Source organism: Cnephaeus nilssonii (assembly GCF_951640355.1).
Source record: "Cnephaeus nilssonii genome assembly, chromosome: 10".
Taxonomy (NCBI): domain Eukaryota; kingdom Metazoa; phylum Chordata; class Mammalia; order Chiroptera; family Vespertilionidae; genus Cnephaeus; species Cnephaeus nilssonii.
Genome location: NC_137081.1, coordinates 47,815,463 through 47,830,919, shown reverse-complemented (window position 1 = coordinate 47,830,919; position 15,457 = coordinate 47,815,463). Strand labels below are relative to the sequence as shown.

The window sequence follows — 15,457 nt, the reverse complement described above, 5'->3', positions numbered from 1 at the left end:
CTCCATTTCTGGGATGCATGGTAAGAACTGGCAGGGAACAGTCTTCAGCAACCTTCTTCTGCTTCCCTTGGCTCTGCAGTGCCACACGCACATTCACGGGGCCATCAGCAAGATCGATGTTGAAAAGGATATCCAGGCTCTCATGGAAGAAACTGCTGTTTCATCTACAGAAAATAAATCTGAGTTCCTATTAACCGATTACTTTGTAAGTATGGATGGAAGGAAGTTCCATTAATGGGGAACCTTAGTCAGGTATGGAAGGATTCCTTAAAAAAATGTTTTGAGAACAATTGTAAAAGAAACATCTTGTGTTTTTTTTAATGGAAAATATTGATTTTTTTCCCCCCATGGTTCAGATAAATTAAAAACAGTGTGGTTTACAAATAGGCAAAGGAAACATGTCTGGAAGGGAAGAAAGTCAAACAAGGGTTTTTGACTGAATCTTCATACTTGGTCTTCTATGAGAATAATGCCAGGCACACATGTTTCATGACCTGTAAATAATCACTGTCTCGTCTTGGTTGTTGTTGCTGTATAACAAATCACCCCCAAACCCAATGGCTTAAAGCAAGCATTTATTATCTCACAGTTTCCGTGGGTTAGGAATCCAGGCGTGGCTTAGCTGGGTGCCTTTGAGTCCCTCAGAAGGCTGCAGTCAAGGTGTCAGCTAGGACTGCAGGCATCTCAAAGGTCTACTGGGAAACGAGCCACTTCCCAGGCCTTGGGTCCTGATTGACTGCTTGCTGGAGATAATATTTCCTTTCCAGGTGGTTCTCTCCTTAGGGCAGCACACATGTCAGCCTGCTTCCCCCAGAATTTTGATCCAAGAGAGACAGAGCCAGAATGCCCAAGATAGAAGCATAGTCTTTTATTAGCTAATCTCAGAAGTGATATCTCATCATATTTTATCTGTTAGAAGCAAGCCAGTAAGTGCAGCCCACACTCAAGCTGCGGGGATTACACAAAGGCATGAATCCTAGGAGGTAGGAAGCGCCAACATTCTTCACGGTCCTTTTCTTTGAAAAGCTTGGACCAAATCACAGAGGCTAATTTTGAGGGGATTTGGATGACTCTACTATGTCATCTTTGCTAAAAACAGATCAGTGTGCCTGGTCAGAGCCCAAGCATCTTGTTTCTTAGCTATCTTGGAGTAAGTTCTTTGTCTTCTGAATTCCTGACAACTTTTCCCGGGCCCTCTGCTAGATTTCATTCAGACTTCAAGGGCCATGTTGGGAGGCTCATCTTTCTCTGTATAGAACCAACCCACTGGCCATGTCCTCCTATAGGATTAAAAGAGTAGCCAAAGTCAATATCCCAGGATCCACACTCAGGGAACAACAGATGAGGGATGAGAGAAAGGCAATTAGATCTGGGCACAGCAGTGAGCCCAGCAGCTGGGAAGGCGACCAACTTTTCCTTTCCCTACCTTCCAAATAGCAGCATGTGACCAGCTATTTCTAAATTGAATTCTTCTTTTTTCCTACCTTGGCAAAGGCAAAGCAAATTAACAATAGCAATGTCTTTTCAAAGCAGAAGTAGAGGTAGAGATGGGAGCAGAAAGGGAGACTGGATTATAATAGGAAAGCCCTTTCTTTTTTTTTCTCTTCTTCCAAATAGTGTAGGTGATCCCTGGGATGAGAAAATATACAATAGAGTATATCTATTACTTTATTAAAAGGCTAATAAAAATGTCCCTATAGACTAACCTATCAATAAAATAAGGGTCATACTCCTTGAAAGTTTGACTAGGCTCATATATATATATATATATATATATATATATATATATATATCCTACCTAATAAAATAGTAATATGCAAATTGACCACACCTTCGCTACGCCAAGCCACGCCCACCAGCCAAAGCCACGCCCACCTGCCAATCAGGGCAAGTATGCAAATTACCCAACAAAGATGGCAGTTAATTTGCATACACTGAGGGAGGGAGGAGTGAAGACTGAAGACAACTTAGAAGGAAGAGGGAGGAAAAGCAGAAAGCAAGGTGGCTGCCAGAGGGAAAGCCCAGGTGGGGCAGAGCGGGGCGGAACGGGGTGGGCGGCAGTGGCGAGCGGGTGCAGGCGCCGCGGCCGCAAAGGCAGCGGCAGCGGCAGTGCACGCGGCCACAATGGCCGCTTGCAGGATTCTTCCTGCAAATGGGCTACTAGTATATATATAAAAGGCTAATATGCAAAGTGTCCCCTCAGAAGTTCAACTGGGAGACTTGGAGTTTGATCGCTCACTATGATGTGCGGTGACCACCTGGGGGTGGTGCGGAATGAAGGAAGGCCCCAGCCAGCAGCCAGGGAAGGAAGGCCCTGGCTGGCAGCCGGAAGGCCCCGATCGGCCCTGATCGCTGGCCAGGGCTAGGGACCCTACCTGTGCATGAATTTTTGTACCAGGCCTCTAGTTGAAATATAAGGAGGCAGCCATGATGGATTATCTTTAATTGATGCGCTCATGGAATTTTTGGTTTCTCTGAAACTTCAGTGCACCCGAACTAAAGACTACATGTCTGTTATTTAAGAGAATGTCTTCAAATGGAAAAATAAGATTTTTTTAATAGCCTAAGGCCGTGGTCGGCAAACTGCGGCTCGCGAGCCACATGCAGCTCTTTGGCCCCTTGAGAGTGGCTCTTCCACAAAATACCACGGCCTGGGCGAGTCTATTTTGAAGAAGTGGCGTTAGAAGAAGTTTAAGTTTAAAAAATTTGGCTCTCAAAAGAAATTTCAATCGTTGTACTGTTGATATTTGGCTCTGTTGACTAATGAGTTTGCCGACCACTGGCCTAAGGCAAAGTGCCTCCAAAGTCTGACTTTATAGTCATGGCAGTACGTGTAGAGGGACTTTTATGTAGTGCTATGAAATTTATATGGGCAAGAGGTAAGACAGGAGAACAATCCAAGAACAAATATTGGAGGGCTGATGACCAGTGTGAAAATATTTATAAGGTCATTGTAAAGGCCATGTTCAAAGATGGTATCTATAGTTTTATATGCCTCCTCCAATATTAATCTTCTTTCTAACAAATATTTGGAAGAGAGGAAGAATTTAAGAACGCTAAAGGATAATAGTAAACTCTATCCTTAAGTTGAGCCAGTAGTGATCTATCCATAGAGATACATTTTTGAGCAATAGGTGTCCCCAAGCAGACCAAGTGAAGTCTTGGACTGGTCTGAGAGCCAGATTATAATGTGTGTTCCTCCAGCAAGGAAGGACAGGGTTGGAGTTAGGCATCCTTGGGGTTTAGTCAGAGCTCACCAGGGGGTATGGCATCACCTTGGGCTATAAAGAAACTTTTTATAATTATGTAATACACAACATGTAAATAAAATATTTTTACCTGTACATTACATTTTATAAAGGCTATTCATGTTGCTGTAAGTCCTCAGCTCCCCTTTCTTCATGACAATCTATCTAGAGCTAACCTTCACCAACATTTGGGATCCTAGTTTGTCTCTTTCCCTATCAGGTAAGTCCTGACTCCCTGACTCCTTCACTTCCATCTTTTGTCATTCGTTTCCTCTCTCTCTCCACAGGTTTCTCTCCCTCTGCTATGTGTACAGCCACCTTTCCATCTGACCCTTGAAATATGTATGTGAAAGTTCAAATTTTGTTAATGGTTCTCCTAGCCTATGTGATAAAACCCCTACTTCTTTCTGCCCCAAAATCTGGCCTAACCTACCCAGACAACTTTTTCTTCTACTGTGTTTGCTTAAGCAACTGGTCTATTTACTGTTCCTGATACAGTTCCCACAGTCCTCCCTCTGTCCTTTGCTTGAGCCAATTCTTCTGCCTGGGGCACCCTTTGTCCTCCTTCCCCTTGACTGAAAAATCCTGGTTTAGTCTTATAGCCTCCTCAAAGCTTTTGTGCCCGGGCCCTGCCCTTGGAGGGCCACACATTCCTGTCTGCTCCATTCATGAATGAATGTGGCCTTGAATTGCTAGGTCTCTTATGTTATGCTTCAAGGCCTACCTAAATTATAAACCCACTCTGGGAAGAGCATTTGTGTTTTTTGTTCAGGTGTCCCCAGTAGCCAGCAACACAGAACACAAACATTTGTTCAGCTGGTTAAGCAATCCTAGCTTGAGGCATATATGTGATACTACATGGGGACCATTAAAGGACTCTAACTTGAATAAAGATGGAGAACAATGAATATACGACAAGTATATTTACTTATCAAGAAACTATGAAATAGCTACAGCAAGGCTCATCCTCCAAGAATAATTTGTTCTAAAGAAACTGCTCAGCTAGGTACTTACAAGTTGTGAACAAGGAGATGTTTTCTTATTGAGCAGGTCTGTTATTGGCTATTTTTTTTTTTTTTACTTCCAGTTAAAATTAAATAGTCAGTGAAAGTCTCAGTGCAACTTGGAGAGAAAACTCTTTTTTTTTCCTATTAAGTTGTTAAATATCCTTTTTCTTGCCCTAAAGGAAGAAGATCCTAACAATGCAATGAATAAAGAGAGACAAAAGTCTTCAATAAAAGCAAAACTGTTGAGACTGCAAAGAGATATTGAAAAAGCCTCGAGCGACCGGGAAGGTGTGTAATATCTCTGTGAACGGCCTGATAAGGGAAAGTATTTTCATTGGGAGTTGGGTGATCCTGCTTTTGCTGATAGACACAGGGATTATCTCCTTTAAAGAATCACATGTCAAACCTAATTTATATGAATAAATAATTTTTTAAAAAAAGAAAGGAGAGAATAAAAAACAAAAAACTACACTTTGGTCTATCTGTGAGAGCTATATAAGTTCCATACCACGTTTTCCAGAAATGTAGCATTTAAAAAATATATATTTTTGTTGATTTCAGAGAGGAAGGGAGAGGGAGAGAGTGAGAGAGAATCATTAATCGGTTGCCTCCTGCATGCCCCACATTGGAGATCAAACCCACAACCCAGGTTTGTGCCCTGACCGGGAATTGCACTGTGAGCCCCTGGTTCGTAGGTCAATAGTCAACCACTGAGCCACACCAGCCGGGCAGAAATGTAGCATTTTACCATGTTCTGGCATTGCTGAAATGAGGGACAATTCGTTTGGTTTAAAGCATAGTAAACTGTGCACAGGGCTTTAGGTTTTCTTCTCTATTTCCTTTTAAATTAAATCTCTAAATGGTGTAAAGATCATTCCGATTAAATCCTGTACTTAGAAGGGAGGCCTGTTAGAATGTGAAACCTCTCTAAAGGGATGCAGATAATAAAAACGACTCCCCACTTGTGACCGTGATGTGTACAGCTTATTTTATGTTAACCAGAACAACCTATTGCAATGGAGTACTTAACAGGAAATCCTAGAGAGCAAAAATGTTTCCACATGTAAATATCATAGCAAGGGAAAGGCTGACCCTGTGGTAAATGTCAGGAATCCACCAGGAATGGGTCAACAAGGAGGATTCATGAACTCATCTAGGAAAAATATCAGTCAAGACTCTTTAAGCATCAACCAGCATTTCTCACATTTCATTAAATGAAGGTAAAGGTCACCCATCCAGTAACAACTACCTACAGAAACAGCTCCAGCCATTTTGGAACCCCTTCTGGGCTCAGCTGTATCCCCCTGGGACAGAAGGATTGGTGACTGAAAACATGATTTCATTTTCAGGACTCGGGCGAATGCTGAAAGCTTACTCCAACAACTCCTTCTCAGACCCAGAGAGCCAGAAAAGCACAGCAGCCTTAATGGAGGAGGTAAATATTGGCAGAGCACAGTTTCCTAGATTTAACGATGAAAGAGTTATTTTTAGAACGCTCGTTTTCCAGCCCATTTGGCCGCTGTTTGCCTTTCCTTTCTCATGACAGAACAATCTAGTCTGAGGCGTGTAGGGTCAGATCCTTGGCAAGGAGTTTGAGGGATCTGGAAAAATCCAACTACTTAGAAACATTTGCTTTAGTTTCTTCCTAAGGTGGGGGGTCGGGGGGGGGGGGGAAGTGCCTAGAATACAGTTCTCTAAAATAGAATGATTCCTTCAGGGTCTGGAAACCATGGGTACTTGTAACCCAGTTAAGAAACTTGACCAAAAACACAGGTTCTACTTTCAGAAAGGCGTGTATTTGCATCTATCTAGCTCTGCTGTTTACAGGGACCTGGGATAACTTCAGTTTTTGCATCTGTAAAATGGGGATATTGGTACCTACCTCAAAGGGTTTTTGTGAGGATTAAATATTATTTAGAAAATGCTAGCATAGTGTGCAGAGGCAAGCTGAAAATGTAATTATTAATTAAAATGCTGTTTTTCATTCATTCCTCAACTAACATTCTCAGGGTCTTCTGAGAATAACAGGAGGAAAGAAATATGTAGGGATTGATGGACAAGGTGGCAACTTGGGAGGAATCCACATTAAAAAGGCAATTAGCAAAGACCCATGAATTTAATATAGGAATAAAAACAAACAGATGCTAGTACCCATGTGTGCAAGATACAGGTTTTCTGTTGTGATTAGAGTGAGAGGATGGTGATGGGTTATCTTTTCTGAGAAAAATTCAGGAAGAGATAAAAATCTGTTGCAATGTTTGGAAGGATACAGGAAACTGGACATGCTTCTCTTACCTCGAATATAGCCTAATTCTCTTACAAGTAGGTACCTAAAAATTTTGTCCAAACAGGCAATTTCAGTAGTTCTTTGGTGAAAATAGATGCATACAGGCACAATTTATCTGTTTCTTAGCACAGGCTTCCTTCAGTTGGGTGCTGTTGCAGAAACAAACCTAACACTCCTTGTGAAGAGAAAAGCCTGAATTCTATTCATTTGCAAACAGAGGTCTAACATATTTGCAATGACACATGGCCACGATTTTCATGAAATTATAAAAGACTGGGACATCTTCTGTGGTAACACAAAATATTTAGTTAACTAATTCAATGCAAATAACATTTACCAAAATAAAGTCAAGTGAGAGCACTTTATGATGGCGTTAATTATAAGTTTGTTTGGTTGTTCCTGCACAGAATTTTGTCATTCTTGTTACCAGCATAGAACATGTATTAGGATCATTTGGGAACACAATTGGACTGATTCACACAGTGGGAGATGCAAGGAGGGAGGGAATCTGACCCCTAAATTCACAGTGTTTGTGATCTAGTGAAGGAACAAATGCAAGCCTTCGAATAGTGGGTGCCAAATACCCCTGTTATTTCATTACATGTCCCTGCATCTGTTGGAGGGAAACTCGTGATATTGATAGATTTTGCGTTACCTAGGGAAGTTTTTTGCACTAGGACACTCTGTTTCATTTAAATTCTTCCTAATTCACTGTTTTTTGGTCCTTGAAGTGCCATATTTGAAGCAAAAAATGTTGGTAAGGCATGTTCACTGAAAAATTTGTAGGTATTGACTTCGGATATGGGAAGGAGACTTGCTCTGTGATGCTCTCAGATGCACAGTAGGTCTAATGGTAGAAGGTATGGGGGATAACTTTAGTTTTTGCATCTGTAAAGTGGGGATATTGGTACCTATCTCAAAGGGTTTTCAATGCAGTGGATTGTTCTAAGAATTAGAGACCTTTCTCATCAATTGGAGGTGTCTGGCAGGGATCCTAGGGTTAGGAATCCCCATGCTGGACGTATGGGAAAGGGAGAGGTGATGGTGAGGAGGAGATTGGATAAACAGGCCCCTTCTAATACTTGGATTCTGGTTTTTTATTCACCCTGATTGGACACAGCCTGACAAAGAAGTCATTTTAAAGTTTATAGTTTAAAGTCAAGTAGAGAACAGGAAGAGCCTAAGAGTGTATCTTAAGCTTCAATCCTTATTTTTATAATTAAAATATTTCTTCTAGTTTTGAGAAGTGTTACTGTGAACTTTCTGTGTAATATAAGGCCTCACGTCTTCAAGAAAAACAATGAACCTCAACCAAAATAATAAATAAATAAGCCCTGCCTCCCATCGTTTTAGTTTTATTCTACAGATAGGAGTTCAATCCTATTCACAGTGTTGAGCAACGATGACTCAATTGCCTTTCCTTAAGGCCTCCCAAAAGCCTACCTTCTCAGTCAACACTTGTTATCCCCTCTCTCATTCCTCAGCAGAAAATTGGGTAAAGCCTAATCATTGCTACAAAATACTGAGTAATAATCTACCAAGGTTTCTGGTTTACTCTGTTCACATGAGTCCAGAATAAGACACACTCAACAACTAGGGCTTTCCTCTAGGAAAAGGGTCCATTGTTTCACTCAGCATTTTCTGTGTATATCTGCATATGAGTTGAATGTGTAATTTTTTCGATCTCATTGTCATTTTGGAAGTTATCCTGATATCCTTTTACCCATGCAGTTGTGCCTCATTTTCTAGAAATTTACTCACAAGGCCAAATGATGTATCCACAGACCATTTTGAAACTAGACCTGATGCAAGCAAATGCCTATAAACTGTCATCAGTGTTAGCAGAACTTGAACAAAGACCTCAACCCAGCCATCCTTGTAGTAACTCCATCTTCAAGCGGAAAGAAAAGGTAAAAATTTAAGAGATTGGTTATAATTTCTTGACTAGGCTTCCTGGGTGAAGTGGCTTAAAGTAGCATCAGAGCAAAAACGCTGTAATGAATTATGTATGCCACATGTCCCAAATCTCAACTGCAGAATTTTAAAATAAATTTAGTTTCATTCCTTTGAGAGGAGTAACAAGAGCTAAACACAACTGAATACATTCTTTGTATACTAAACACGGGGAGTTAAAAACCCTTTGGATTCTTTCTTCTTCCTACTCATATCCTTTGTGCTTTTATAGTAAACTTTTTATTAAATTGAAATATTATATTCACACAGACCTGAATCATAAGGTTTATAATATGCATTAGTCTCATCCATTTATCATACCATACAATGTAGAAAATGCATAAGCATAATTTTTAAAAATCACATACATGTATTTTCCCAGTGTTACCCTCTTTAGGAATTGGTGGTGAACAGTGAATATGCATGGATTAACTACTGCTTGTAGCTGTTTTCCATTGCCTATCAGAAGGGGGTGCTATAACCATTTTGTTATAAAGGGACAATTTTCTTTCTAAGAGACTCAGAGCTGGAAAATGGTCTCAATCAAAAAAGAAAAAGGAAGGAAGGAAGGAAGGAAGGAAGGAAGGAAGGAAGGAAGGAAGGAAGGAAGGAAGGAAGGAAGGAAGGAAGGAAATGGTCTCAATCATTTAGACAGAGCCATATAATTAATTTGCATTAAAGCCAATTAAAGTTGAATTTGTAGGAGTAATGCTGTGAATGTTATCATTTTGCCTATGTGTAGGTCAGAATTGCAAACACAGGCTATAAAATATGCTAATTCTCTAATTCTGAAAATATTAAGGTTTCAGATACAAGAAGGCTCTATATAAGAGTTTAGGAATGTAGTTAATGCTTTATTTATACCCTCTTCCAAAAAAATTACAAAACAAATTCCTAAGGAAAACAGCTACAGAATAATTATATTTCATGAATACTTGTGTTGTTAAAAATAACTGTTTTCAAAAATATTTATCTGAACAGCAGCAGACCCATAGTTATGTAAGAATATCTCGGCCTTTTCTGATGAAGAGATCAGAGACTACTGTAAGAAGAACATCTTCTGGTGGGCAGAGCAATCCAAGTTCTTCATGTGCAGGTAACCCCATGCTCGGAATAATTTTGGGCTAAGTCCTATCAGTAAAGCACATTGCTATATTTACCTTTTTTTTTTTTAGAGCCACATGGATATATATCAGCTCAATGAAATCTAAATTAAGACTGATTAATTTGTTAGACTATGTAGCTTTCTGTGCAAATTTAATCCGAAAAGTGTGAAGAAGCCAACAAGAGTGGGGGGTTGGGAAAAGAATTTTATGAGGTGACTGGTTCCATGTTATTCAGATAGCCTGCAATTTACAGTGCACACGATCACCCCTAAGCCATTGGGAGGAACTCTGAGATCTGTCTCCAGAGCCTCCTCCAAACCTCCATGTGAGAAATATGCTGATCCCAGGCCTACTTACCCCATTTATTCAGCTACCTGACTTTAGTCATTTGTCCATCCATACCCTACTACCTTTTGGTGCTTACCTTTCAACACATACACACACACGGATGCACATTATTGTCCCTCATAGTTCAGCTATACTTACCATAACCTTGACTCTCTAGTTTCTTGATTAGAAATTGGTCAAAAGAAAAAGAAAGAGTTCCAATAAAACCCAGGACATTATGGTCCACATGTATATTGGAGACTCACTGTGGCATTGATGATAAGAAGTACCTGGTCAAAGTGTCCCCTAACCATACCTAGAAGTACATGGTCAAAGTGTCCCCTATCTATACCTGAATGACAAAACTTATGTATATCTTCTAATACAAGCATACAGCAAGCATGCATGCCACACATATTAGCCAACTGATGTTGATTAAGTTCATGTGGAAAGCAAATAATTTTAAATTATCATCTTTATGATCATTATTAAAGTAATTTTTTCTCCAGACTTATTTTCTATATTATGATACAATTTTTGATTATATAACATATAATCATAAAGCATGTACCTCAAGCATGTCAAACTCAAAGGCTAACACGGGCCAAATAAACAAGGTTTAAGTTCATGTGGGCCGCAAAAAAACAAAAGCTTCAATTTTCATAGAAACATAGGTTTATTTCAATAGAGACATGCTGAATACAAAGGGCTGAAATAAATGAGTCATCGTTAACATAAAATAATAGAACATTTTAATAAAAACTAATATTTTTTCTTGAACATTAACTTACCAGACACTGAAAAACTGCACAAATTAATAAGCATAACCCAAATAAACCTATTTTTCTTGTTCTCTGAAAGCAAAATATTTCATGTTGCGCACACCGAACAAGCTAGTACAAGACTAATGACGTGGCAATCACCTGCTAAAATACTCGCTGCCAGTATTAGTGGAGAGAAATGGTGCGCCTGCGCATAAGGCGCATAAGGGAAATGAACGCAACACGATTATAGTAATCAGTCACTAGCGAACATTGTAGTTTGTTATTAATAATTATGTATAACAGGATGTTGTAAAAATTAAGTTACAAAATTTTTATTAAAACGTTTCTTACATACCGTTATATTGGCTGGGACGCAAAAATATTCATTGTGGGCCTCATGCGGCCCACAGCCCGCGAGTTTGACATGCTTGATGTACATAGTAGGTATATAATAAATGGTTACTGAATCAAGGAATAAATAGTTTGTAAAATTATAAACTTTTCTTTTGAGAAGACTTTGATCTATTTAAGCTCTGCGCCACACTGCTAAATAACCAGAGCTCCCTATCCTCTTCCTCTTGCTTACTGACACAGCATTGGTAATTATAACTTGATCCAACTTTCAGCCTCCGGTGTGGCCCAGCATGGCAACATTCTTTGCAAAGCCTTATATTCTTTTCAAGCCAGGCAAGATGATGAATTGAATTTGGAAGTAGGTAAGAATCACTCTCAAATGTTTAATTGCCTTCCCCTGCTGAAATCCTTAATTTGAATAAAACTTCTGTCTTAGTCCAGTAGCCATAAAGGTTACCTCCATGTCAACTCAGTTCGGGTTTACAATCACCTTTCTTAGAAGATAGAGATAAAACACATAAAAGAAATAGCTAACGTCTGTTCAGTATTTACTGTGAGTCAGACATTATTGCAAGCACACTGTCCAGTTTAATATTCATAAAACCCTTTGAAGTGGGTATTGTTATTTATTCCCATTTTATTGCTGAAGAGTCGGAGACATAGAAAAGATAAGTACTTGGCTAAAGTCACAGCAGTGGTGGTGCAGGATTTGAATGTAGAGATTCAGTCATGCTTACTCACAGTGCCACATGGGGGTAGAATGGCAGTAATGAAAAGTCATTAGAGAGGTGGTCCCACCTTGTCAAAAAACTAACCATGAAGGAATGTGAAGTGACTTCCTCTCATGGCATAGTGTCAGAGCAAGTTCTAGAACCCAGGGCAAAGGACTTCTCCCACTTACCTCTCAGGAAAGTGTTTTATGACCAATCTCAGGAAGCAGAGCCTCTTCTTTGTGTCACAGATTTTTGTTTCACATGGAAAGGTATTATATAATGGCTTATATCGACCTCAACATTATTAAAGAAGACAACGTCGCCAGCCTCATCTTTCTTGGCGTGTCTAGTTTCACATTTGTATGTGAAAGCTAAAGCAGGGGCTGGAAAAGAAACGGTTGGTGAGGAAAAGGTTAGTGTGTTGTAGGAAAAAGCTTTTATCCATGAGCAGGATGTGGCACCAGAGCCAAGGGAAATCAAGATGGATTGTTGCAGCCAAACCACAAGGACACCACATATTTGCTATTGATTAGTGGGAGCTTCCTTTTCATTTTGCCAATCAGATTTTTCCAGGCAATTCCTCTTCCTTCTACCATAGAAATAAGTAAAGAAACAAAACAAAACAAAACAAAACAAAAGGATATAGAAAGTAGACCTTCTCTTCCATTCTTCTTAAGTCAATGTTACCTTTATTTAGAAGTTTTAAGTGTTGTAGAAGTCACTTCATTATTCACCATGTCATCCTGAGGGTACCTATGGCAGTAAGTATGTAAATAAAATGATCTATTCCCACTTTCCATATACATGAAAAAACATTTTCCAGATGCCGTCTTGAACCCAGGGTACTGAGTTTGAGTTACATAGTTACACAATAAATGGATCATCCTGTTTGTCTTTAGTTCTTCCTTGGTTGCAAAGCCTACTTACACGTCATATCCTAAGTGGGATCTATAAATGGAATGAGGGGCTCAGGGAAAGTGGCAGTAAGATTTTAAGTTATCCCTTTAAATTTCTGTTAATAAATTTTTTCAATCTGCTGACCTGAGAACGTAGGCTGCAAATGATTTTCTATAAGAATGAATAGTGATTTATGACTGAGGAGAGACAGAAGAGGGGTAACCAGTCTCCTTTGTTTTAAGAAGAAAATGACTGGGGAACAGAATGAAAGAAAGACTAAACATAGTACCTTAGAATGATGCTCATGCTAAAGTAGCGTTGGGATCCTGAAGGAAGTGGGTGTTTCCACTTTGCTGTGCAGGAGGCAGCCGTAGAGAAGGGATTCTCTCAAAAGGCAAGGATAGCCAGGGGATTTGGGCCTCAGGTTAAACTTTAGGGTTACTAATATCAGAATAGCATTTTTTAAAACAGAGAATTCGAGAAGAACCATGTGTTTCTTAGGAGTTCTATTTACTTGAATATAGCTTTAAAAAAGTATTGTCTTCAAATTGATATTTTATCAAAGCTATCTAAATTTGGAATGAGGAGTTATATTTCTGTGCAAAGCTATTAAGTGAAACTTTGGACTGTGAAGCTGTCACATATAATGGAGAGAGGCTGCCTTAATCTAAAGAAAAGTCTGGTAGCAAAGACATATTAGTCAACATACCAAACTATTGCAGACACCAATGTGAGAAACCCTTAAAGCACAGACATCAAGAAAGGGTTTGGTGACCACCTATCAGCTATATTCAAAGTGAGCCAGCTAACATGAAGATGCATGTTCCAATGTGATTCTGTGTTGTAATAATAATAATATATATATAATTGATTTCAGAGAGGAAGGGAGAGGAACAGGTAGATAGAAACATCAATGATGAGAGAGAATCATTGATTGGTTGCCTTCTGCACGCCCCCTACTGGGGATCAAGCCCTCAACCCAGGCATGTGTCCTTGACCGGAATCGAACCTGGGACCCTTCAGTCCGCAGGCCAACGCTCTATCCACTGATCCAAACTGGCTAGGGCGTGATTCTGTTTTTAATCAAAATATATTATGCTATAACTTAGCTGTCCATTATCTTATTCTTTTTATTATTTTTATTTTTTAAAATATATTTTATTGATTTTTTACAGAGAGGAAGGGAGAGGGATAGAGTTAGAAACATCAATCAGCTGCCTCCTGCACACTCCCCACTGGGGATGTGCCCGCAACCAAGGTACATGCCCTTGACCAGAATCGAACCTGGGACCCTTGAGTCTGCAGTCCGACGCTCTATCCACTGAGCCAAACCGGTTAGGGCTTATTCTTTTTAATATGTTATGCCTGCTTCATAGAGAAGTGGTCAATAAAGTTTGCTTCATCTGAATTACCTGCAGAAAACAATGCTATCAGGTATCTCCTTGAAAGCAGACTCTCCCGAAAACTGTCTCACCATTCGGGCTCAGGTATGTGGTCAAATTGCAAAGACCCATTTGTCTAACTAAATGTGCATTTTCACAGGTGACATTGTGACTATTCACAGCAAACAAGAAGAAGGATGGTGGTTTGGATCTTTAAATGGAAAAAAAGGCCACTTTCCCGCTGCTTACGTGCAGGAGCTCCCTTCAAATGCTGGGTACACAGGCACGAAACAAGATTCTCAGCACACTGCCTTACACACACTGTAAACTATACAACGTAATGCAAATAAAGAGAAATGCTGTGATCTTCCCAAGTTTATCATTCTAAATGGGTGATGGAGTCCTACCTGCAGGTCCCAGCGCTTTGTACTCTTGGTTATTTTTTGAAACAAAGTCAAAAAGTGGGAGGATGAAGGGAGGCAGGGAAGAGGCCCATGGCTCCTAGATTGTCGAATTCTTAGGAGACCCTAGAGATGACCCAATGCAACCCCTGGTGTCACAGAGAGATAAACTCCAAGGTGGGTTTAGCCGCTTGCATGAAGTCACATCGTTTTCTGGGAGCACAACAGATTCTAGGACTTAGATGTCTGTTTCCTCTGGACATCCACAGTAGGCCTACAAGGGGTCAAACGGCCTAGGAAATGAAGAAAAATACAATAAGTTCAAGAAGAGCTCAGCAAAAGATGGGCAGATAAGACACAAGAGAAATAGACCCAAGTTAGGAGACTGTAGAATAAAGGGTTAGAAACTGAGGTCAAGAGTCTGAGTGATCACAAGTGGGGGTGGTAGACAAGAGGTCTGCATACTAGGTGGAATGCCATCCTGAGCCAATGACGTTCTGAGGCAGTAGCTCCTTATATACCTTCTTCCCACAACCAGAACTACTCTTAGAGTGGGATCAAGTGCGAGCCAGAGGTGGATGGGGATCTGAGAGCAAGAGCAAGGCAGATGGGAAAGGGTTAGGAAGGAGACTGACTGCCTGATATCTTGTGCCTCCTTGTCTGTTTGGAAACTTCATATACCAATTTAGAAAGCAGGAATTCTATACTTCCCAGCGGGGTCATGAAAGGAATACCCAATGCAACTTCCTAATGAAAGGTACTTTAAATGCGGAGTCTCCAGTTTGGATGGAAAGTTTTAGAAATCAACATTCACCAGCAAATGGAATATTTGGAGAAAAGAAGATTTATGCTGCTTTCTCAAATGCCATATAAAGGGAAAAGGTTGGGAACGAGAGAGATAGATCCCAACTTTTCTCGAGGGTAACAATTTAGAATGGAGAGAAGTGATACAGCAGCATCTTTCAGAAAATGGCCTAAGTCAGCCTGGAGATGATACACTCCATTCAATGGCAAGTCA

General features: G+C 40.0%; 1 protein-coding gene across 4 annotated transcripts in view; it reads left to right on the top strand.

Moving 5' to 3' along the window:
• NOSTRIN (nitric oxide synthase trafficking) overlaps positions 1–14,408 on the top strand; it is a 49,878-nt gene extending 35,470 nt beyond the window's left edge. Inside the window, exons 10-16 of one of the 4 annotated variants that reach the window (XM_079782297.1) lie at positions 80–205; positions 4,435–4,543; positions 5,605–5,690; positions 8,327–8,452; positions 9,480–9,591; positions 11,319–11,408; positions 14,199–14,408. In XM_079782297.1, coding sequence (XP_079638423.1) covers positions 80–205; positions 4,435–4,543; positions 5,605–5,690; positions 8,327–8,452; positions 9,480–9,591; positions 11,319–11,408; positions 14,199–14,365 — 816 coding nt within the window. In that variant the 3' untranslated portion in view covers positions 14,366–14,408. Of the gene's footprint in view, positions 1–79; positions 206–4,434; positions 4,544–5,604; positions 5,691–8,326; positions 8,453–9,476; positions 9,592–11,286; positions 11,409–14,198 lie in introns of those variants that run through there. The other 3 variants (XM_079782296.1, XM_079782298.1, XM_079782299.1) reach the window with 3 other exon arrangements.
• Positions 14,409–15,457: the final 1,049 nt, after the last annotated feature.